Source organism: Pelobates fuscus, chromosome 1 (assembly GCF_036172605.1).
Source record: "Pelobates fuscus isolate aPelFus1 chromosome 1, aPelFus1.pri, whole genome shotgun sequence".
Classification (NCBI taxonomy): Eukaryota; Metazoa; Chordata; class Amphibia; order Anura; family Pelobatidae; genus Pelobates; species Pelobates fuscus.
In genome coordinates, this window is record NC_086317.1 from 292,021,682 (window position 1) to 292,046,918 (window position 25,237).

At 42.9% G+C, this 25,237-nt stretch overlaps 1 protein-coding gene across 2 annotated transcripts in view; it reads right to left on the bottom strand.

The window, feature by feature from the left end:
- NXPE3 (neurexophilin and PC-esterase domain family member 3) overlaps positions 1-24,932 on the bottom strand; it is a 47,107-nt gene extending 22,175 nt beyond the window's left edge. The window contains exons 1-4 of one of the 2 annotated variants that reach the window (XM_063457614.1): positions 24,617-24,932; positions 21,058-21,256; positions 14,945-15,699; positions 4,623-4,696 (exon numbers count right to left, since the gene is read on the bottom strand). In XM_063457614.1, the coding sequence (XP_063313684.1) occupies positions 4,623-4,696; positions 14,945-15,699; positions 21,058-21,204 (976 nt within the window). In that variant the 5' untranslated portion in view covers positions 21,205-21,256; positions 24,617-24,932. Of the gene's footprint in view, positions 1-4,622; positions 4,697-14,944; positions 15,700-21,057; positions 21,257-24,551 lie in introns of both variants that reach the window. The other variant, XM_063457605.1, reaches the window with a different exon arrangement.
- Between the last annotated feature and the right edge of the window lie 305 nt (positions 24,933-25,237).

Consider the following 25,237-nt stretch of genomic DNA (forward strand, 5'->3'; position numbering starts at 1 on the left):
GGATAATTTCAGTAGGAACATAAGATGGGAAGGATCTGTATCTGATTTTCCCATAAGGGACTCTTCCAGGGCTTGTAGCCAAACGCTCTGAGCTCTGAGAACCGCTGAACCTGCAATTTCAGCTCTGCATTGGTATCCTGCGGCTTGAAAGATTCTTCTACACAAAGTTTCGGCTCGTTTGTCCATTGGGTCTTTAAGTCCTGAGACTTCGCCAATGGGTATAGTGGTTTTCTTTGACAGCTGGGCAATCTGAATATCTACTTTAGGAAGATCTTCCCATTTTTCTTCCGACTGTAGCTTGAACAGCAGTTTAAAATGTTTTGAAATAAATGCACGTCTTTCAGGAATCTTCCATTCTCTATGAAGGAGATCCAAGATTTTAGGTGACATCGGGAAACCTTTAACCTTACCCTTGGTAGGTTCAGTTTCTTGTACAGCTGTTGTCACTTCTTTAATAAATTTCTTCAGCTCTTCTGGTGGGAAGCCCTCCTCCACACTGGAAGCTAGGCTGGAAATATCAGAAGGTGAAGAAAAAGAGCACTCTCCTAAAGAGACGTCAGGCACAGAAGGAGATCTATTCCTCCTACGTTTCTTAGGCAGCTTCTCTTGAATAGCTGGTTCTTTCTTCACAGCATCTTTAAAAGACTCAAACGTCTGGGACAAATTTTCCTGAAACCAGCCCAGGAAGGATGCCATATCAGTCTGCTTTGCTTTTTCTAGCAATTCCGTAGAGCACTGATTACACGTCTTTTTGCCACATCCGTCAGGTAGAGGCACAGCACATTCCAGACAACATAAGTGCTTAGATTTGCTTGTGGCTTTTTTTGGGACAGATGTTGACATCTTGTCTTTATCAGCTTTATCCGGAGATATAGGACTGGACATATCTGTGGAATCAGAATAAAATAAAAATAAATAGAAGCATGCATAATAATAGGTGAATAAAAGGAGAGTTTAAGGAGTTAAATCTCACCTTAAATCACCTAATGTCTGTGTAGGAGGGCTGGTGACACGGATAACCAGAACTGTACACCCACCCTTGAGGTCAGAAAGGTTCTGCACAGCTTATATACCATTTTTTAAAAACAAATTAAAATTTGGCGCCAAAAACCCGGTTTCGCGCATGCGCAGTAGCGCGATTCCGTTTTTGGTGGAACGCAACGCCTCCCGGGCGTGCGTTCCACCGGTGTGCACATGCGTAATGCTATTGAGGAGGACCGGATTAAGAGCCGGATTAAGAGCCTATTGGGCCTGGTGCTGACAATTGTGATGTGCCTAATTACAGAATCTTATCGACAGAAAACACTAAAACAGTTATACCTCCCAAGCGTCATGTATCTGATGGAGGTGGTGCTGGAGGGAACACACAGTATGTATCAGAAAAAAAAATATATACCCTATGCCAATTTCTCGCTTTCATCTTTCAAGTAAATCCAAAACCCATAACAGCAATGTCTGGTGCAGCAGGTCTTCAATGGGCTTGGTAAAAGGGTGGGCCACTTATGTGAATCACGTAACCAGAACTTCCCAATAGACAAACACGCCCAAAAAGGAGGAGTGTCTGCACAAAGAATTAGACCAGCCTAGCATGAATGCACCTTTTCTGATAGCTATATCATGCAGGATGACAAACCAAGGGCATACTGTGCAGACAGCACCCTGAGCTTGGCATAAATGCATCTAATGATGTGCTAGCTCTATGCTTTTTAAGAGCTGCCCCTTAGCATATGCTGGTCCACCCCTCCCTCTCCTAACTTTCTTACTAGCAGAAGCTCCTATTACACAGTCTAGGACAGAGAAAAAGTGTATGTAGTGAGTGTAAAAGAAAGGGAACATGCCCCAGTGTTAGAGAGATGAAGCAGCAAGAGCATTTGCATTGTGCGCAAAGTCAGCTTTACCTTAACTAATATCATTGTCAGCCAGTCCTCAACAATTTTGTTCCCCTACATCACTCTCAAGTTTCCATACTAAAGCAAGAGCATGTGAAGAGTAGAAAACATAAAAAAAAAATTAAAAATTCCCTAATCAATGATCCATGCAGCACCATCAACTCCTATGTTAATCCGGCCCTTGTGTACGTGGTCTGCAACAATCTCTAGGTAGGTCGTACATGTTAAAGCAACATCCACATGAATTCCAGGACCCAAGGTTTCCCAGCAAAACATTGTGCTGAGCAGAACCTTCTTCCCATAGTGTATCATGCTAATTCATCACACCAGGCTACCTTCTTCCACTGCTCCATAGAGTTCTGACGCTCACATCCACATTGAAGGTGGACAGTGGTAATTTAGGGCTTGACTAGTCTGCTGCTATGCAGCCCCATATGCAGCAAATTGTGATGCACTGAGTGTTCTGACAGCTTTCTATCATGGCCAGCATTACACTTTTCAGTAATTTCAGCCCTTCTGCGTGAATAGACCAGGCTAGTTTCGCTCCCCACACCATGATCCTGACATCCAGGCCCGGACTGGCCATCGGGCACACCGGGCAAATGCCCGGTGGGACGCGATGGCCGTGGGGCCGAGGGCGGCTGGGGAGATCACAGGATCTCCCCTGCCAGCCCCTGCAGGGCCAGCGCTACCCGAGCGCCAGCCCTGCTGTCTGCCTCCATGGGCCGGTGGGGAGATCAAAGATCTCCCTCACCGGCCCACAGGCACTCAGATGCGGCCGCTTGGGGAGGGAGGAGAAGACCCGGTGAGCTCTATCCAGCAGCTCCGCCGGGTCCTCTCGCGGGATTCTGAGCGTTGACGCGGTTACCGCGGCAACGGTCAGATCTCGCGAGAGTGAACTCTAGCCTGCAGGCTAGAGTTCACTCTCACCACTGGACCATCAGGGAAGAAAGCACCCTCCATGGCAGCACGCCCCTCCTCATGGTTGAACGGACTCCCCCCTCCCAGGATAAAGGTAAGAAGGGGGAGGGGGGGGGGGGTCATTTAACATTTTATTTTATTATTTTTATAAATATATTTTTATTTATATATACTCACACAAACAGCACCCCCAGACACACACACAGCACCCCCAGACACACACACAGCACCCCCAGACACACACACAGCAACCCCAGACACACAGTTCATCCAGACACACAGCGCATCCAGACACACAGTTCATCCAGACACACAGTGCATCCCCAGACACACAGCGCACCCCCAGACACACAGCGCACCCCCAGACACACAGCGCACCCCCAGACACACAGCGCAACCCAAACACACAGCGCACCCCCAGACACACAGCGCACCCCCAGACACACAGCGCACCCCCAGACACACAGCGCACCCTCAGACACACAGCGCACCCCCAGACACACAGCGCACCCCCAGACACACAGCGCAGGACCCAAACACACACAGCACCCAAATAACCCTCAGTGAGTTAACAGACAAAGAAAATTAGAAACCTAGAATGTGACGGCAGATAAAAACACCCTCACACACAGCACCCCTCTTACAGACACACATACTGTGCCCCTCAAACATACAATACGCCCAAATATAATATACACACTACAGCACCCCTCACACTGCATCACTACACACATTACGCTCCAGGTACACGCTAGATCCCTTATCCTATATGCACTCTTAATCCCCTACACACACACACACACACACACACACACACACACAATCTCCTATACACACTCTAGGTCCTTTACGCAGTAGATCTCCTACACACACACACACACACACACTGCACCACCTACACACACACTACATTCCTTATCAGCAAACACATACAACATTCTCTAAACACACCCTACGTCACCTATACACACACACACACACACACACACACACTACAGCCCGTATGCACACACTCGCTACATCCCCTATAACACTATGCCCCCTATACACAAACTCTCTACAGCCCCTAGCCACACATTACACCACAAACACAAATGAAATTTACCTATTTACACAATACCACACCACACTCTACACACATGCAATCCCACAAGCAGGCTCCAAACACATGCACCATGCACTTTCCTGGCCCTTTTGTCCTCTGGTATCCCACTTGTGGAGACACCAGAGACAATTTAAAAGCAAACACAGTGCAAGCATGTTATTAAATTTGCTTGCGCTGTGCAGAACAAATTCAGGGCCTTTTTCTAATGCCAGAGCTCTTCAGTGGAGCTCTGCGCATTGAACCAACATGCTCACTTTGCGAGGGGGCGTGCTTGTCATTAGTGATGACAAAACACACCCTCTCTGGCCCCGCCCCCTTCTTAGGGGGCCGCTCTGATTGAAAAATGCCCGGGCCTAATTTTTTTGGCCAGTCCGGCCCTGCTGACATCAGTTCATCGGTTATTCTTCCTTGCACCACTTTTGGTCTAGTAATCACTATTTGGCCCTTTTTAAAGTCACTCACATTTTTGCTTCTTTCACAAACAATTGCTACCTAATAAATTCCATCAATGTGACTCGTGCAATTGTAACAATATAATCAATGTTATTCTCTTCACCTGTCAGTAGTTTTAATGTTGTGGCTGATCATGGTTGCACTATTTTAGTTAGATTTTTCTCATTTCTGAGTATAAAACCCAATGAGATAAAAACAAATATAGATTTTCATTAGCCATCAGTCTGAAGCACACAAGTGAAAGATATATTTACCTTTTTTTTGTAAGCGGTGTACAGTCACTGTGTCCGGTCCACTAGCCATAACTGGTACTTTTATATTTATGCCACTTTAATGAAAAAACAATAAAAAAAAATTTGTACATTAAATTACATTACCATCATTCTTAAAAATTTAATATATGCCATAGATCAGTGGTTCCCAACCTTTCTTTTCCTTGTGTACCCCATGGTAGTTTATTTCCATGAACTCTACCCCTCATATTAGAGAAATGTTTGTAATTAATATAGTTCAACAGATTAGAGTGGTTATGGAACCTGGTGTCCTGCATCACCGCTAAATGGTTCAATCACAATTTAGTAAAGTTGCTCTGTCCCTGGCAGCTTGCACCACAGCCTCCAACGATGAAATAATGGTCCTATACACCATACCAAAAGTAGCAGGCAATAATATGCTGCATGGGTCCACAGAGCGCTCTCAGCGAATCACTGCCTAATTCCCTACTATGACTTGGCATGGAGTGAGGCTGAAGTATAGCATTTTAACAACTTGAGGCAGGGCTGTTGGCTGCAGGGAATCAATCATCTTAGCTACACTTTTAGTAGGTATATAGTGTGATATTGCAATACAAAGTCAATTAACACGCTTGTTATAGATTGTACTCACAAAATGGAAGCTTTAAGATCGCCTTGAGGGTGCCTCCCGCGAGTGATGGGGGGCTAAGTCAACCTCTTCACTGTCACTGGTGTTCTCAGTTCAGGAGCCGAATAAAGGTCAGGAATGCAGGTAGCTAAAAATCTTTTTTTATTATACTAAAAGAAATGAATTTAAAAAAATAATGGAGCCCAGGTCCTACGCGTTTCGTTCATGTATGAACTTCCTCAGGGACCTCCAATGATAAAACAAATAAAATACAATAAAATTTCGGTATACAATAAAAAACTGGCTGAATTCCTCCCTGCCCCGAGTCCCATTATAAAGGAAAAGTCCTTCCTGTTCATTGATGGTTGAGTGGGCGTCCTTCCTGTTCCCTCAATTGTTTAATCAATGTTTGCCAATCACTACTCCTTTCTTCGTACACACCTTCCTCCCCAACTGTAAGTCCTAATGTCACTTCATACATGCTGCTGCCAGTTTCTCATGCGTTCCAGAGTGCACTTCCGTGCATTCCAGTAACGTCACTTCCGCTTTTGCATTCCACCAACGTTAGAGGTGTGTTCCATGGACGCCAATGTTCGTACTTGGATCGTGGATATCATATGTGTTCAAAGATCCGTTAGGATTAAAACTATTATCTGCTGGGGAAAATGGTATTAGATTCCAAACTCTCAACTGTAATCTCAATTTATTTCAGAGCCACAACCTACACCACATCATAGCCATGACAATGCAGGAAAACAACACATAGCCACGACCGGTTCAATATATTTCAATAAATACACCTTGAAATAAAGTGCCATTAAGTATGATATATATTTTTAAATGTCATAATGCATATAAAGTGCTTAACAAGTAATAGTTGCACATACCGGTTTCCAAACCCAAACAAGATTTAAAAAAAATTCATACATGAATGAAAAATATATATTAAAAAAATGTATATATAAAAAAATCCTGTCTGTAGGTAATAATGATGATGTCACTAGTGAGCAAATAAACCAATAGAGATGAAAACAAATATGAAAGTAAATGTAAAACAAAATAAATAAATTACAAGACCAATATTAACCCCTTAACACCGCAGCCAAATGTACAAGTTGTGAACGAAACAAAATGTAAACAAAACCTGGCATTTGCGCTATATGTCTGTCCAACCGTAATTCACCTCTTTCATATTAAATGCACCCCCCCCCTTATTATATATCATTTTATTCAGGGGAAACAGGGCTTTCATTTAATATCAAATATTTAGCTATGAAACATAATTTAATATGAAAAAAATGGGAGAAAATAAGATTTTTTTTATGTTTTTAGTTCTACATTACATTTTAACTGTCAATGTCATAATACTGTTTGCTTTTACTGCAATAAAATACACATATTTGTATTCAGCAAAGTCTCACGTGTAAAATAGTACCCCCTATGTACAGGTTTTATGGTGTTTTGGGAAGTTACAGGGTCAAATATAGCGTGTTACATTTGAAATTGAAATTCGCCAGATTGGTTACGTTGCCTTTGAGACTGTATAGTAGCCCAGGAAATAAATTTACACCCATAATGGCATACCATTTGCAATAGTAGACGACCCAAGGTATTGCAAATGGGGTATGTCCAGTCTTTTTTAGTAGCCATTTGGTCACAAACACTGGCCAAAGTTAGCGTTAGTATTTGTTTGTGTGTGAAAAATGCAAAAAACGCCAATTTTGGCCAGTGTTTGTGACTAAGTGGCTACTAAAAAAGACTGGACATACCCCATTTGCAATACCTTGGGTTGTCTACTATTGCAAATAGTATGCCATCATAGGGGTAATTTTCATTCTTGGGCTACCATAGGGTCATAAAGGCAACGTAAGCAATCTGGCGAATTTTTATGTGAAAAAAATGAAACACAAGCCTTATATTTGACGCTGTCATTTTTGAAAACACCATAAAACCTGTACATGAGGAGTACTGTTGTACTCGGGAGACTTCGCTGAACACAAATATTTGTGTTTCAAAACAGTAAAAAGTATTGCAGCAATAATATCGTCCGTGTAAGTGCTGTTTGTGCGTGAAAAATGCAAAAAACTTCACTTTTACTGGCGATATCATCATTGTAATACATTTTACTGTTTTGAAACACTAATAATTGTGTTCAGCGAAGTCTCCCGAGTAAAACAGTACCCCTCCATGTACAGGTTTTATGGTGTCTTCGAAAGTTATAGGGTTAAATATAGTGCTAGCAAATTAAATTCCCTATACTTTCGGCATGGGTTGTCAGGCAGGTCCCGCTAATTGTAATTAATTAGGATACCTAATTATGTAAAATTATTACATAAATATATGTGTAGAATTAATATATGTATATATATACATATGTGCATATATACGCATATATATATAATTTTTTTTAAATATTTTTATTTATATATAGGTATATATATAGTGATATATACGTATATATTTATGTATATAGATATATATATTATTTCGTTCTACGTGTATTTTGATATAAATATATATATAATATCACAATACAGTTAGAACAAAATAAAACATCTATATATTTTTTAATATTTTATTTTTAATTATTTTTTTTATTTTATTTTTTTACGTATTTACATATTTTTTTATATATTATATATAAATATATATATAACAATAATTCTATATATATTTAATCAGTATCAGTCTATGTGTAATTTGATATATATATATATACTTAGATCATATATATATATAATATATATATATATGATCTAAGTATATATATATATTTTTTTACACTTATTTTAATTTGATTTTCAGCCAGCAGGGGGACTAACTGTCATTACAGTTAGTCCCCCTGCTGGCATTGCTGCAGGCAGCTATCCTGGCCATGTGATTGTGAGGTCCTCGCAAGGACCTCACTCTCACATGGCCCGGGGGGGGCTGAAGAGAGCAGACGTGCCGCGGGGGGCTCCCTGGGAGTCCCCCCAACCACGATCACCGGCGACCGGGTAAGTTACTAAAAACCGGAGGGCGTACTATTACGTCCTGCGGCGTTTAGAGCCGCTTTTAAAAGGACGTAATAGTACGCTCTCCGGACTTAAAGGGTTAAATCAAAAATAATTAAAGGAGAAACGAAAATATAAAAATAAAATAAAAAAAATCAAGTGAAATTAAGGGGCGGGGCCGGACCGCCGAGCTGAGCGGTCGCAGGACAGATCAGCTCCTGCCAAATATGTCCTGCTAAGCCTTAAAGTTGTGCCTTTGGAGGGGACAAATGACCACCAACTGCGACCCTCAATATCCACGGGCTACCGGAGCTGAGGAGAGCCTTGCTCCAGTGTGTTAGTCCCTCAGATGTGGGGTCCCTGTGGCATCAGGCGAGACCTTACATGGCGATGAGTGGAGTGGACGGCCACCACTCCACTATCCTGCCCAACGGAGCCCGCAAACCCGAGGAAAATCGGCGGACCCGGTCCTGATCCCCCCCCCTCCTCTGGACCGGGGGGGTGATCCCAGTCCCCACCAAGCGGCCTCACAGCCACGCAAAGAAACACCGCCGCACCAACAGACAGGCTTAGGGCCTAGATCTAAGATGGCGGGGGCCATGTGCGTGGGAGCCGAGCTACGGAGCCTGAAAGCAGACTATGGACACCATCGGGCTTGACCTTAAAAGCGACTAGCACCAGCAACCCATCCCCACACAGCAGCCACTAAGTCCGGAGACACGCCGGGCCCATGGTGCCAGTAACCCATCACGACGCACCACCCCCGTGGCATGGGCTGCCGACGGGACTGCTCGCCCTTCATATGAGCTGGGTGCCCACTGGGAGGACTCCTCCACAGCCTGCCATACCCCCAGGGAGAGGATTGAGATCCATCGGAACCCTGGGCCCACGATCCAGCTGATGGGATCAATGGCGACCAGGCACAAGCACCCATCAAGGCCTCAGGCCGAAGATAGGCGGTCCCTGGAAACAGTGACACCACGACCCCAGACAGAAACAGCATCTAGGTGAACCGGTACAGGACTCTGACCCAGCAGGGACTCAAACAGATTCCATCATGAGAATGAAAGGCGCTCCTTGCGAAGTGGACTGAGGGCTTTACAGCACACTAACAAGCACGGGTCCCCTATGGAGGCAGCGGAACAGGTGCGCATCGACCGAGGCCCAAAACGCAGCCTGGAGTACACAGGGGGGTGAGCCCCGACCCACACTCAGGGTTTCTGCAGGAACATAACCGGACACATTCATAAGATCCCAGGAGCCACACGGACACACAAAGCCGGGGCACTGGCGGACAGTGCCACATGTCCCCGAGCATGGTACCGTGCATATACCCAAGGACTGGTACCGCCTTATAACCTGTCAGGTTGTAGACAATCATCATTGTTAACTCTGTACTTTTATTTTTATTTTTCTGTCTCACTACGTTGCCTGCATAAACAGGGTAGCGACACAGGGGTAAAACCCACAATCAGTCAGACCGCAAACATACCCACAGCAGGTAATCATATATACCCAACACATAGGTCGCACCATACAGTCTGCACTAGAGAGTCTCACATGCTGGACACACCTGCGAGCATGCCCCCCCCTCTAACGCATATATACTACACCTAGATGTACTCTATCCTAGCCTCACATGAAAGCTTACTGCCTTCTTTAATACACCTGCCCCTAGGAACACACTAGTAACGTTAACCGAAGCTCAAAAGTTATCTTCAAACGTGCTGCACAATCTTGATCAAAACTCCAGCAGGTTTCCTGCTAGCAGTGTCTGTCTATCCTCTCTAATCGATACTAGTCTTGAAGTCTTGAACGGCGGAACAATTGTGTCTGACCCTCGTTAGTTGGCTTTTAGTTAAGCCCTCCAGCCATGGCCGTTGGTGACAGCTAGTCCGATGGACATAGCTATTACCATCTGTCGGCTTAAAGAAACATTTAGTTAGAATATCTTTTCCCCTATTTGATAGAGTGACATTTTATTTTATATAGATAGATAGATAGATAGATAGATAGATAGATAGTATAATTTTTCATCTATGTATTCATTTTTAAAATCTTGTTTAAGTTTAGAAACAGGTATATGAAACTATTCCAAAAAACGAAATCTCTTGGGATCCGGTTAGTGTTTCCACTTTCCGGGTCTCAGATTAGAGTGCAGCGCTTAGTGAATAATATGGATAACTCACCCCAAATTGGTTAGCTTGCGGGGGTATACATGAAATATAAAAGAAAACAAAATACAAAATAATAGTGCAATATTGTATGTATATAGTGATTGATATTAAGTGTGAGTATAATATTACTCACATTCTTTAGAGCCTTTTTAGTTTTTAGGCTCTAAACTTCCAGGCCTCCGTGTCTTTAAGGTAGACAGCTTAACCCCTCTTTTTTCCTTCCGTTCTTTTTGTCTTGCCACCACACGGATATAAGAGAAAAGAGAGACCAGATTCTGGGTGTAGTATTTTCAAGGAAAATTTCCTATAGGTAAATTGTAATGAAAGCGAAAATTGCTCACCTTATTTAGAGCCTATTTGTCCTCGGCTCTAAGTTTGTACGCTTGGTGTCAAATTGGGGTGACACTTCCCCCTCAGTTGGAAGCTGTTGTACAGCGAAACGCGTCTTGGCAGAGGAGAACGGAGCTACTACTGCACCTTATACCTATATGGACTACTTTTTTATTTTCTAGCATTGTATTAATTTTATATATATACTTTTTTACCTTAGCTAATAAATTATTTATATTTGACTGCTGCATCCTGCATTTTGTCCGGTACAAAGGGGGAAGTGTCACCCCAATTTGACACCAAGCGTACAAACTTAGAGCCGAGGACAAATAGGCTCTAAATAAGGTGAGCAATTTTCGCTTTCATTACAATTTACCTATAGGAAATTTTCCTTGAAAATACTACACCCAGAATCCGGTCTCTCTTTTCTCTTATATCCGTATGGTGGCAAGACAAAAAGAACGGAAGGAAAAGGAGGGGTTAAGCTGTCTACCTTAAAGACACGGAGGCCTGGAAGTTTAGAGCCTAAAAACTAAAAAGGCTCTAAAGAATGTGAGTAATATTATACTCACACTTAATATCAATCACTATATACATACAATATTGCACTATTATTTTGTATTTTGTTTTCTTTTATATTTCATGTATACCCCCGCAAGCTAACCAATTTGGGGTGAGTTATCCATATTATTCACTAAGCGCTGCACTCTAATCTGAGACCCGGAAAGTGGAAACACTAACCGGATCCCAAGAGATTTCGTTTTTGGTGTTGTTTTATGGTGGGATATTGGGAATACCCACAGAGTGTTCACAGCAGCTGAAACCTACGATCATCACAAAATCCCTTACTAAAAGCGCCATTTTCCACACCTTTTGTTGTTTACATATGAAACTATTACTTGTTAAGCAGTTTATATGAATTATGACATTTAAGAATATATCACACTGGGGCGGAGCCTGGCAAGCAAGCTGGCAAGACATGTCTCGCATGAGCTCCTCCTGTCGGAGCAGTATACCCAGGGATTTCTCAGGCTAAAGTGCTGGAAAACTCACTCTAAGGAGCCCTAGGGACTCCTACACGGAACTTTTGATACTTGAACAGACGCCTTGGGAAGCCAGGAGTCGCGGCAGCAGGTTGCAGCCTACAAGAGACTATGTGGGGAAAGTGGCTGATTTCTTCCCACTGAACTAAGACACGTGCAAACGCGACTTACCTGGCCCCCGCTCTCCCCTCATCCCTCATTTGAACTGGTGGGGGGTATCCTGGTCCGAGCTGGTCTGAGCTGCCACAGCTTCGTTCCTCTCAGTGGGTCCTGCATTACTCCCAAGCTGGATGGGAGCAGAGGTCGCCAACGTGGCAGACGCATGAGGCCCTGTTACACATGGCTTACAGATGCTTTGGTCAGACTCACCAGGCCTCCATCATACAGCCATGAACACTCAAAGCTATTTTCGAAATATTTTGGGCTACGTTGCTGGAACGCACAAGGCCAGCAATGGCTGAACATTTCTTGCCTACCCCTGATGTTGCATGATTAGATGCCTTACACTCTGTTGATACGGTTGTCTACGCCATGTTAGATGTGGTCACATAGGAATGCGACCTGTTGGTTATGTGACTCCAATGATCTCACATTATACCAAAGTATATGTATATGACACTGTGTATAACCTATGTTTTCTACCAATGCCATCACTGTAAATGGGGCCTGCGAGTACCAATATCTGACTCTTTATATTTCTGTATGTTATAATCCCAGCAAAATAAAATGAAAAGATAAAAAAAAAAAAAACATGTCTTGCCTAATGGAGAACAGGAATGCGGCAAGGGGAGGCCTGGGAAGCCTCTCAAAGTCTCAAAGTGGACTCGAGCGTCTGCAACCTATACACGCTGCCCACCGAGGGTGAGAGCTAAAACGACTCTGTACCGACAGTACCAGCCACACAAACGGAGAACTACAAGGCGCAACCAAAGAAACGCTCTGATGGCATGCAGTGCCCACTGTACTATCCCGAAAGTGAAGACCCCTGACTTCAAAGGTTTCCAGGTTCATGGCAAGAGGGTACCGGCTGTCACACAACTCCAGGGCTGGAGAGGCACCGTGCCTTCACAATGCTGCACCTCTCCCCAAAGTGACCTGAGCACACACCTCAGACATGACCCTCATAGGGGTGTTGGATGACTGTTCACTCTATACCCTCGACGGGCCTGCTTGGTAAGTCCCTCATGAACTACAACGGACTCATCTACCTAGTCCAGCTGAAGATGGGGCAGTATACCCGCAAAGTTAGATCACCAGTCGTTACACATATTGTTTTGCATTAGTGTTTTCCCCTTCTTAACACCATCAGCATGCCTTATATTATGGATGTCTCTCTACTTACTTTAGTAGGCATATAATAAGCATCTGTGGAGTCTAGTTACACGTAGGTTTTGTTAGCTATATGTACGGACATCACAAACCTGGGCTATGTTAACATAAGCATGTAAGATGTCCGCTCATTCCACTCTGTGGGAGAAAGGTAATACATGACATACTTTTTTATAGAGTCTTTCCCACAGTATACACTTACAACCTCTGTGTCTAAAACTTGTATAATGTCACGAGTAACTTCGCTCTACAACCCTAAGCTATAACTAGCGACACCTACGTGTTCCTCTCCTCGTGATTTTACAATAGCCTACTCAACTCTACCTTAACCTACTTCATCTTGTTATACCTTTTTCTTAAAAAAAATAGTGCAATGTATCTACATGCCATGCTTCTGTACCAATATGTATGTATGTATGTATGTATGTATGTATGTATGTATGATGCTATAGGTCTGTTGAAGTTGCCGTGGCACCACAGGATTGTTTGTAACTACCTGCACTGCAAAAATTCAAAATTTGGGTTGTGGCTCCGAAATAAGTTGAGATTTCAATTTTGAAATTGGAGTCTAATACCATTTTTCCCAGCAGATAATGGATTTAATCCTAATGGAACTTTGAACACATACGATATCCGCAATCCAAGTACAAACATTGACGTCAATGGAATGCAGATCTAACGTTGGTGGAACGCAAAAGTGGAAGTGTCGCTACTGGAACGCATGAGAACAAGCAACAGCATGTATGAAGTAACATTAGGACTTACAGCTGGGGAGGAAAGTGTGTACGAAGGAAGGAGTTGTGATTGGCAAACATTGATTAAACAATTGAGGGAACAGGAAGGACGCCCACTCAACCATCAATGAACAGGAAGGACTTTTCCTTTATAATGGGACTCGGGGCAGGGAGGAATTCAGGCAGTTTTTTATTGTATACCGAAATTTTACTGTATGGTATTTGTTTTATCATTGGAGATCCCTGAGGAAGTTCATACATGAACGAAACGCATAGGACCTGGGCTCTATGATTTTTTTAATTCATATTAATGATCACTATGTTCTTTTTGGTATAATAAAAATGATTTTTATTTACCTGGATTCCTGACTTTTCTCCGCTCCTGAATTGAGAACACCAGTGATAGTGAGGAGGTCGACTTAGCCCCCCTTCACACGGAGGAGGTACCCTTAAGGAGATCTTAAAGCTTCCATGTTGTGAGTGCAATCTATAACAAGCGTGTCAATTGACTTTATATTGCAATATCACACTATGTTTCTATTGATATATTCTTTTTAGATATACAGTTGTATCCCTTTCTTCCTTATATACATATTTCTACTACCGTGGTAACCAGCTGGGGAGGTTACCAAGGGAAGCTGTTTTGTAAAAAGCCAAGTTAATTTCTTATGGTTTTATTCACCGAGCACTGGTTGTGTTAGTATAGGTGATTTGTTGTATTCTGATACACTTTTAGTAGTGACACAGGACCATGTGTCCATGAACTCCAGGCACCATAAAACACTTAAAATTAGTTTAAGGTGCCAGCAGAGTTACTTAATAAATTTAAACATGCTTTACTTTGTCTTGAACAACAAAACAAATTGGATCGACTACTGCAGTTACCATAAGGTACTGAATTTTATATACAAGTTTGGTAGTTAAATCTCAGAGGGCCAACTAATACCCAACAAAACAATAAGACTTGGAAACTAAACTGCAGGTTGTGTATACAGATCTTGTTAATCATAAATTGGGAAGAGATACAAAGGTGCTGTAGGCAAACAATTCTCTATCTAGAAGAAAAGCAATAATTGCTAATAATCTACTAGAGGACATATATGAAATACCTTTGAAAGAAAAGCTGTTCATCATAGGTCAAAAGATTCTTCGAGTACCCTCCTTTTGCATGATTGATCCTATTAGAGCAAGACAATTTCTTGGGCTTGTAACAAAACCAGGGCTCGCCAGTTTTTAGGTCTGTGTAATTGCATACAGGCAGTTTTCTAGGCAAACAAATATTGCACATTTTAGTCTCTGCAGTTTCGCCAGATCGGAACAAACTCTTAAAGTACACACGGTCAGGCTTCTCTTCCCGTAAACGCTTAAGAACCTGGATCCCTTCACTTGGATGCACCAAAGTTACTGACACAGTGATCTTTCCAGGCCAGAGCAAAGTAAAGTAGACAGAATAGAATCCGTTCTGATGGTCCACTACTTTCCCTACTGCTCCAGCTTTCAACAAAGGCGAGTGAATCCTTGCCTGCAAGTAATCGCCTCCATAATGTTTCGGATTTCCTTCAAAATCCTGCATTCTGACCAGTACCTCCATTACATCGCCTACTTTAAACAATGACTGGGAGTGTAAAATGACAAAACGACTATGAGTAGCGTCAGTACTGCTTAAAAACGTTATCTCATTGTGTGGTGGTCCCAGCCACTTCAGAGAGTTAAGTAACAATTCTTGTTCTGCATGCTCTGCTCTAGACAAAGCTTGATGCTGATAATCACAATATGTTCCTTTGGTCCCCACTGAGAATGGCCCGTTTGTATCAATATTTTTCTCCGTCTGCTTTAAATCAAAGTCCATTTCATGATTCAGATGCTGGAAAAGAAATAGAAATTAAAAGGTATGTCTTTGAAATCGGGACTTATTTAATATTATATTCTGTACTCAAAGTGTTTTGTGATTTTGTTAACCTTAAAGGAATACAACATGTATGCCTAACGTTCGAGTATTATACTACTTAGATTTATGGCCCCGCTAGAAATAGTAAAATTAGGAGTTTTACTTAGTGTGTGTCTGTCCATGGACCTTCATTTACATTATTTGTCATAACTGATCATTTTAACTTTATGGAAGCACTAAGAGGATAGCGCACATGCGCGACAATAGATGCACTGTGCCAATCAGCATCTCTTTATGGAGATTCATTGGCTCAATGTATCTGTATGGAGCTCGGTGTCTTAATGCAGAGCAACAGGAAGCACATCTAGTGGCTGTGTAAGTGATCTTCAACCCTTTGAAGGAACACTTACATTAAAAGTGCATATATCTTTTTTTAATGTTAAAGTGTTTCTTAGGACTATTACGGTTTTGCTTTGTTTTGTTTTTTGTTTTTGTGTTTTTTTAGCAATTATGCATAACACCAATTGATGATTCTTTTATTAAAAACACGGTTTATTGGGGGGCGGAGACAGCTGCCTAAGCGAACAGACGCGTCCTGCGGGAGCTCCGTCTTCACAAACAGCCAAAAGAGACAAAAAACCTAGTTTTGCCCTGAAAATCTTGACCACAGACGGACTACAGCTTGTAACCACGATGGGGCGCAAGTCGAAAAAATATCGGGCAGATAAACCCCTGACAACCGCTGATCTCCTTTGGAGGCCCCAGGGCTCAGTGAGGCTGACATGGCGCCTCTACCAGATGGGCCGTCATGCTCATCCAGCGAAACTTCCCTCACGATTTGAGAGACCTGGAGGCACCGGCACACAGTAAAAGACCTGACAAACGGTCTGATCGACGACCTGGGGAACCGGTGACAGAGAACACCCTAAAGGCCCTCCTAGACGAACTACGTCGTAACATTGCCACAGACATCTCCACATTTCGGGATGAAATTAGAGGGGTCTCAGCCCGCCTCCATAACACGGAGGTAACTACAGCAGGCCAACGGAGGTAACTACAGGGCGAACAAGCTAAGATTCAACACTGCATGGCCGCAGCAGAAGACAGGAGGCAGTGGAAGAATATAAAGATCCGCGCCCTACCTGATACAGTCACCACAGCGGAACTGCCTCACCTAATCCGGAGGCTCCTGACCCAACTATTTTCAGCCAAACAAGCCAAAACAATGCACTTATATGGCAGCTACAGACTCCCAGCGCCACCTGCAAGTGCCACAGAAGGGTAAAGGGATGTCATAAGCCGCTTTAGAAACAGCCCTGACAAACAGGCGTTCATGGCAGCCACTCGTAACAAATCGCCCTACTCTTTTGAGGAACACCAACTGACTTTCGTCCCGGACCTCTCTAAAGCAACCTTAGAGTGGAGGAGATCCCTGAAACCACTAACGACAATGCTCACAAAATTCCAGGTGCCTTACAGGTGGGGAACACCAAGGAGCCTTCTGATCGCCCAAGAATCCGGGACACTAAAAGTACTGGAGGCGGAAGAAATACCCAGCGCTCTGCGGACCCTTGGGCTTCCAACCACTCCATAGGGATCACAGACCTCCGCTCCGGTTACGCGGCCGAGCACCTGGGACCCCGAGAGGGTCCACCCGTTTGTTCCTGCTGCTCTGCGGGATGATCCTGCCACAACTGCTGTGCCCTGAACGGCCACGGACTGAAACCAGTGACTATACCTTATACTTATATATATGTTGTTGCCTGCTATATGGCTTACACTGCTTTCTCTCTTTTTGCTTTATGTTTTTTGATGTTTACCTTACACACTGACGCAAATACCATACCCCTAGGGACGCATCCCTTACCTTCAGATGCATGCTGGCATAGGGAGTACACTCCCTCTATCACCCCCCCACTCACCTACTTCTGTCTAGCAGCACTAATATATAATTGAAGTGAGTGCCAACCTCTTGCCACTCAACAGACACGCAAGTATACTTTCATACACCGCAAGAGGATCGAGACCCGCGATACCCCCTAGCTACTAACCATACCTCACCATACATTCCACAGGGATCGTGAGTTCAGTCTCCACTACTCTCTGACTCCTTACCAAAATCTTTCATTATATTAAACCCTCATCCACAAACACACACGACCGTCCACACATAGGATTTCGATATCCATTGAACATCCCAGCTAGAGCACTCTCATTCCTGAACACCATAGTGGATTAACCTGCTAATAACGATATCACAAAATAACAATAAAATTGTGCCAATGTATGCCACTCTAATGTTATAATATGTTATGTTGTGCAACGCAGCTGCTGTTGTGGCACTGCCTGCAATGATGTATAAACCTGCACTTCTAAAATAAAGAATTTAAAAACAAAAAACAAAAACAAAAAAACACGGTTTATTGTGATGTTATGGCTTGATAAAGGTCATGGTTGCCTTGTAACATATTACAGTAAATGGCTAACTAGAGGCATGTTTATGGGCAAATTTAAACATTGCGGTTTGCCTGAAAACAATGCTTTACACATTTCAAGAAAAAGGGGCATGGTCTACACAACCACACCACTTCATTAATACCAAATGGCTTTGGCGCTTCGATATAATTGTCTACTAACCTCACACTGCCCAAAAGCTTTATGATAATTATATTTATAATAAATAACTGTGGACATATGAAGTTAGGGAATGCATATACCCCTATACTTTGAAGTGATACCCACACTACAAAAATATGAACAGAAATTGGAAAGAAATATAAGAAATTAAGATTTTAGATACCTATGTCCATTTAAAAAACTGTAAAGTATAAGCTCCCCAACAACTAACACCAGGTTTTACAGATTTTGGTACTTCACCAAAAATTACTGTTTAGTGAGTAAATCACACTCAAAACAAACTCAAATTTTACCACAAGTAACACAATGATTCCTTTTTTTTTGTCTTCTTATTTTTGTAGTGCGTTTTCAACATCACAGATATGCATAGACACATTGGCGTACATACCAGGGTCGCAGGGGTCGCGGATGCGACCGGCCCGGGCCTCCTGCATCAATAAGCGATGCGCGAGGGAGCTGGGCAGAGAGCGCTCAGGAGAGAATGCTCTCTTGCCGCCTGCAGGACCGGCCGCCGGGCAGCCCCACTGGACCCCAGGGAATCCCCTCAGCACTCCCAAAGGTAAGAAGGCTGGGGATTAAATAAAAAATATGAGTGTGTATGTGTGTGTCAGTGAGTGTGTTACTGTGTGTGTGTCAGTGAGTGTTACTGTGTGGGTGTCTGTTAATGAGTGTGTTACTGTGTGTCTGTTAGTGAGTGTCAGTAAGTGTGTTACTGTGTGTCTGTTAGTGAGTGTCAGTAAGTGTGTTACTGAGTGTGTTAGTTTGTGTGTCAGTGTGTGTGTGTGTTACAGTGTGTGTCTGTTAGTGAGTGAGAGTATGTTTTGTAAGTAAGTGTGTATGTGTGTCTATCAGTAAATTTGTGTGTCTGTTAGTGTGTATGCGTCTGTTCGTGAGAGTGTGTGTGTGTGATTAAAACCCCTTTAGAACTTACCTTTCTCCAGCGCCAGGCTCCCTTGGCGCTTGGGATCTCCGCCCTGATCCGCCTCTCAGCTCCAAATGCGTATGCGCAGCAAGAGCCGTGCACGTATTCAAACCGCCCATAGGAAAGCATTACTCAATGCTTTCCTATGGACGTCCAGAGGAATAGCGGAAGCATCTCTAGCGGCTGTCAGTGAGACAGCTACTAGAGGCTGGATTAACCCTCAGTTAAACATAGCAGTTTCTTGGAAACTTCTATGTTTTCGGTTGCAAAGTTAAAACTAGAGGGACCTGGCACCCAGACCACTTCATTGAGTTGAAGTAATCTGAGTGCCTATAGTGATCCTTTAAGTGTATGTGTATCGTGCACACTGCGTGCCCGCCGCCATGTGTAGCGGCCCCGGCCCGCGCAGAGTAAGTGCCGAGGGGGGCCCACGGATCGATTTTCGCACCGGGGCCCCATGGATCGTGTGTACACCACTGCATAGACATGTCATATTTCAACAGTGTGGAGTGTTAGAGAGGTTTAGCAATGCATGTCAAGATTACTGCACTATTTTTAAATTATAGGTTGCAAGAAGAAGTAAGCTGCTTAAACTCAAAGAAGGAATTATATAACATGGTATAAGCTTGTACATGGAAATAAAACTAAAATATAACTGAAAACATGCAAGAGGTGAGTATCAGAAGCATATGTGTCTGCCTACAGTGAAAATGTCCCATGGGGTTTAGAATGTAGAGACAGGACCTCAGGAATACATGCCCACTGAATTAACCCCTTTTAGCCTATACCCACAGAGTATACATCACTGTCCAGCATGGAAGTAACTCGCCAGGGGGCTACACGCTCACTTGGTGAGGAGATACCCAGCCACAGGGCTCATGAGGGGCAGCTCAGAGGTGACTGTAGTGGTCTCTTCATGTAGCTTAGTACTGACGCTCTGTGTATAGTGGGACTCGGCACTCCACGACAGCGGCGGGCAGGACGTCAGTCCACAACTTGCCTCCTTTGCTGGTAGTGCGGTTTCCGTGGCGAACGTCGATTTGGTGTAGTCAAGTTAGGAGCCATCTTGCAGGTACCTCCATCATAAGGTAGAGGTGCACTTTGCTGAGTTGACTGAGGCAGGGTAGGTGCCTTTTGAATCTCCACCGGAGCTCCCATGAGATGGACGAGCCTAGACCAAAAGTCTGCAAACAGTATGTACCTTTTTTTCCAGGATTGAAGACTTCGGATTTCGTAGTGTGAGTTCACATGTGGCGTCCGCCATTGTGTAGGAGGCAGGAGGGCTGTAGTCGAGAGGGTACTGCTGGAAGGCTGTCACCGCAGCACAGGTAATGATTACAGGGATATCCCTCACCAGTAGGTGAGGTGAGGGAAGGGGAGAGAGTGAGAGACCCCGAGCTTTATTGTTGCCAGAAGGTAGAGGGATCGGCCGATTCCCTCACCTCGTCCGTGCGTAGGCCCCTGCTAGGCCGCAGGTCAGTCCCCAACAAGATCCGCCGAACTTGGTCAGAGGAACAGCAAGAACAGCCACCGAGGGGTTCACTTGGTTACCGACCAGCGTTGGCTGCAACTGTGGGCCGCAAGTCGTCGATTTAGGCAAGTTTTATTTTTTATTCATTCATCGGAGCACTCTGGATGTGTGACTGATCAGAACAGCAGTCAGGACCTGCCCCCACACCATGATTTCAATATGACATTGAAAATTACATGATACCTTGGGGGCTGTAGTAAAGAAATAGGATTATTCAAAGTTGAACTCTAAGATTATAACTTACCTCGACTAGGTGGATGTTGTTAACTAATACGAGCACGGCTAATCCAGTCAGAATCACAAAGATTATCTGGAGTCTGAAGAACGAGCACCACATTTTCCAGCAGTCTCTTCCATATCCACATAATACATATGGATACGCGTGGCACATTCATTGTATGTCAAATTGACCCAATGCATTCCAATCACCTTCATTCATTATACTGTGAGAACAAAAAGTTACAATGTTAACCAAAATAAATAGCTTCAAATTTGGTGTTTTAACATCAACAAAATAAAACAGTCACTACGTGTATGGTTGTATCCGGATTTTTATATATTTCCCAAAGAATACATTTAATCCTACCAACCAAGGTCAATTTAATGGGTTTTTTTGCACCTAAAATATTATTTACAATGCAATATGTTTATAGCTTTTTTAATGTTACATATTATCAAGGTTATTCACTAAAGTGAGAATTCAAAGTGCGTTTTAGAAAGTGGAGAGATGTCTTACTTATGGATTTTTTCCAATTCAGCTATTTTGGGCTTAAATTTGAAATTGACTTTAAATTGTCACTTTAGTAAATAACCCTAATATATACATTTAAAAAAAGATGAGAGCACTCAAATGGTGAATAAACTACTGCTTCATTTTCAATTACACTTTGGGAAATCCCCCCTCCCCGCCTCGTGGTACAAAGTTCAGAAAAATACCTTAATCCTTTTGTTATTCTGCAAATCTAAGTACAATGAGCATCTTTAACTTAAGTTATAACAAGAAAGAGTCTTTATGTTTACAAATCACAATATAAAGGGACAGTAAAGGCATCAAAACAATTAAAAAAAAAAAAAAATTAAATGGAAGCATACACTTCCGGCAGTGACTTTTCGGAAGGAAGCAAATTAACAAATGCTTAAAAAAAAATAAAAATAAAATCTTGTGTCTCCTATTCTATTTTTCTACATTTCAAAGCAGAGTAACCTTGTACTCCTGGCACAGCAATTAAGAGATTTACAACTTCTGTAATTTGACTGGCCCCTATCAGGGTTATTAACTAGCCAGTGAATTGTCATGTACTTACTTGTTAGTCAGTGGTTTTATGGGGTAACCTGGAGGATACATTTCTAAATTTTTAAGGGTTTTTGAGTTGCTCTAGGAAATTAGACATTTATTCACTAAATACCAAACTGTAGTTAATTGTAAATGGATCTGCAATATTTAAAGGGAAACTATAGTCACCCAGATCACTTCAGCTCAATGAAGTGGTCTGGGTGCCAGGTCCCTCAGGTTTTAACCCTTCAGATGCAAACATAGCAGTTTCAGAGAAACTGGGGTTAATCCAGCCTCTGGTGGCCTCCAGCTTTGTTTTCCTGACACTATAGTGATCCTTGAATCAAAAAACATTTTCAACACATCTACATTAGTCTCAATTATGCAATTCAGATTTTAATTCACGAGACTTCAGAGTTTAGTGAACGTCTTCCGAGAGAATGTATTGTTGGGAATTTCAGGTTTTAGGCTAAAATGGTTGAAATGGAAATATTCCCCAAGTCATCTATGTTTTCAGTTTGGCTGTTTCAAAGGGACACTATAGTAACCAGAACAACTACATACTAGATTATATAGTGCCAGGAAAACAAAGCCGTTTTCCTGGCACTATAGGTGCCTACAGTACCCCCTCCCGCGGTGCTGAAGGGGTTAAAACCTTTCAGTCACTTATCTGAATACAGCACCAAACTCCCTCGGCACTGGGTCAGGCTCCGCCCGCGCTTTTGCCCTGCCAACATCAGCCGGCAGGGGGGACCTAATGCGCATGGCAATGGCAGCACTCGCATTAGCATTTCCTACGGGTATTCCAGTGACGCTGAAAGTCCTTATGTATAGTGTGAGTACGTCCAGCGTCGTCTAGACGACCAAAAGTCGTTTAAGCACTCGGAAGTTCCTCTAGTATCTGGTAGACAGTCACTAGAGGAGGAGTTAACCCTAGCAGGTATTTGTTGCAGAATTTAATAAAAATCTGCAATAATTACATGCTCAAGGTTAAAGGTGATGGGACAGTGCACCCAGACCACTTCAATAAGCTGAAGTGGTCTGAGTGCCTACAGTGTCCCTTTAATGTAGTGGCTCTGGTGTCTATAGTCTGTCCTTGCAGGCTTTTTAATGTAAACACAGCCTGTCCAGCCTGCCTATTAACACCTCTAGTGGCAGGCCCTCAGATGGCTACTAGAGGTTCTTCCTGGGTCATGACCTTCAGTCTCTCCACGCTCTGCATGCATTGATTAAATGCATCCCTATAAGGATATCCTAATTGATGCAGTGCTGCGTTTTGCTGGGCATGTGCCAAAGCCTCCCAATGCTTTCCTGTAAGAAAGCATTAGCTAGGCTGAGATTATCAAGTTTGAGCTCAGCCAAGGAGGCAGAGCCAGCTGCAAGGAGACCCGCACGGTGTTGGAAAAAGGTGAGTAAATTTACCATTAAATCTTAGGGCCGCCAACCTAAACTTATTTTAGTACTATAGTATCAGGAATACATGTTTGCATTCCTGACACTATAGTGCTCCTTCAACCTAGAAGAGCAAGGGTAACTAGGAACTAAGAAAGCTGGGTTGGAATCCAGGTCAGACCACCTCGCCAGTAAATGTCCTTGGGCAAAACCTCATAAATCATAAGCTCATTTGAGCAGTGCGTTCTTCACTACATATCCCCCGTTCTATAATTGTAAAGCATTGCGGAATATGTTGGCGCTATATAAAGAATAATAATAATTGTTTCTTTAAACCTATGTGTAATTGCATAACAATGTAGATAAAAATGAAAAACCGTGGTTAAGGACCAAAAAAGATATACTAAGGGCAAGCTTTATCTTAAATAGAAACTCTAAGCACCATAACCTCTACTGTGCACTGTAGTGAGTACATAACCATGAGTCTCCTACTCCACTGTGAAAATTATTATTTTTTTCTTTAATTTCATTTCACTGGTTTACAGAAGAGAAAATAAAATCAGGTTAAATAAAAAGGTAATGAATAGTGAGCGACTAGGGAAAAAAAAAAGTGTCCCCAGTAACAAGCATACCAATAATAAATACAGCATTTTAGAGATTTGACTTGGGTTCAAACCTTTATTCACAGATATCATTAGATTGGATGTTCCTCATTCCATTTAGCAATATCGATTTTGTCCAACTCTGGATAGAATTAAATAGCGAAGAGTGTCAGCTGATCGGTTTACAAGGGTCTTACAGTTATACTGCCCCATATTTTTCAAAGCAAAAGCAAGTTCTATTCTAACTGTACAGTGCTAAATAAGGAGCAATCACCATGGAAACCAACAGTATACCTCAACATTTAGTACTTTACACCAAACTAGCAACTGCTTTGCTGTGATAAATCTGACACAATGTGCATTTTATAAAATACTATCCATACAGATAATGAATTGGTGGCATGTGTGGAATAAAATGTATTCAACATGAATGAAAATTAAAATAAATTAAACACATGCTGGAAGAGTCACCTTGGGATATCTGTATAATACAGGAGGCCTTTCCCCCCCCTCCCCAATGTGCTCTGTGCTCTCACCCCTCCACCAGTAGGTCTGGGACAGGTTGTGCCATGTCTGATGCCGGGTCAGGTGCTCCCCTCCCGCCCCTGTGTGCGCCGCTTCTATCAGCCCCTTCCTGCACTCGGGCTGCAGCACCACCTCCAGCTCGGTGAAGCGCTCTTTGCGGGTCTACGTGACGCTATTCCCTCCGCGGTGACACATCGCGTCGGGTCTGCTGCAGGTCCCACCACTTACCATTGACCTCAGTTTGCCTATGATAGCGGGACGGACAGGCCGCACCAGATGTATCACACACTGACTCCTCCTAGCTAGGACTGTCTGAGAGAGGAGGGGAGGAGGATCCAGGCTGCTGTCACAGGAAACCGTATACAATAGGGTTTAGGTTATGGTTTGCACCCTGGAGAATGGGGAGAGTTAATTATACATAGCATGCCGTTTTGACAGTTCATTTTACCAATTACTTTTTATTTGAAATGGTTCTAGAATGCCAAGTAGCGATTGATAATAAATAGAAGGAAATACATGGGTTTATTTACTAAACTCCAAATTGCAGAGGACTGTGTACACAATAGTAATATGGTGTATGTATGTATATATATATATATATATATATATAGACAAAAAAAACAAAAAGCTTT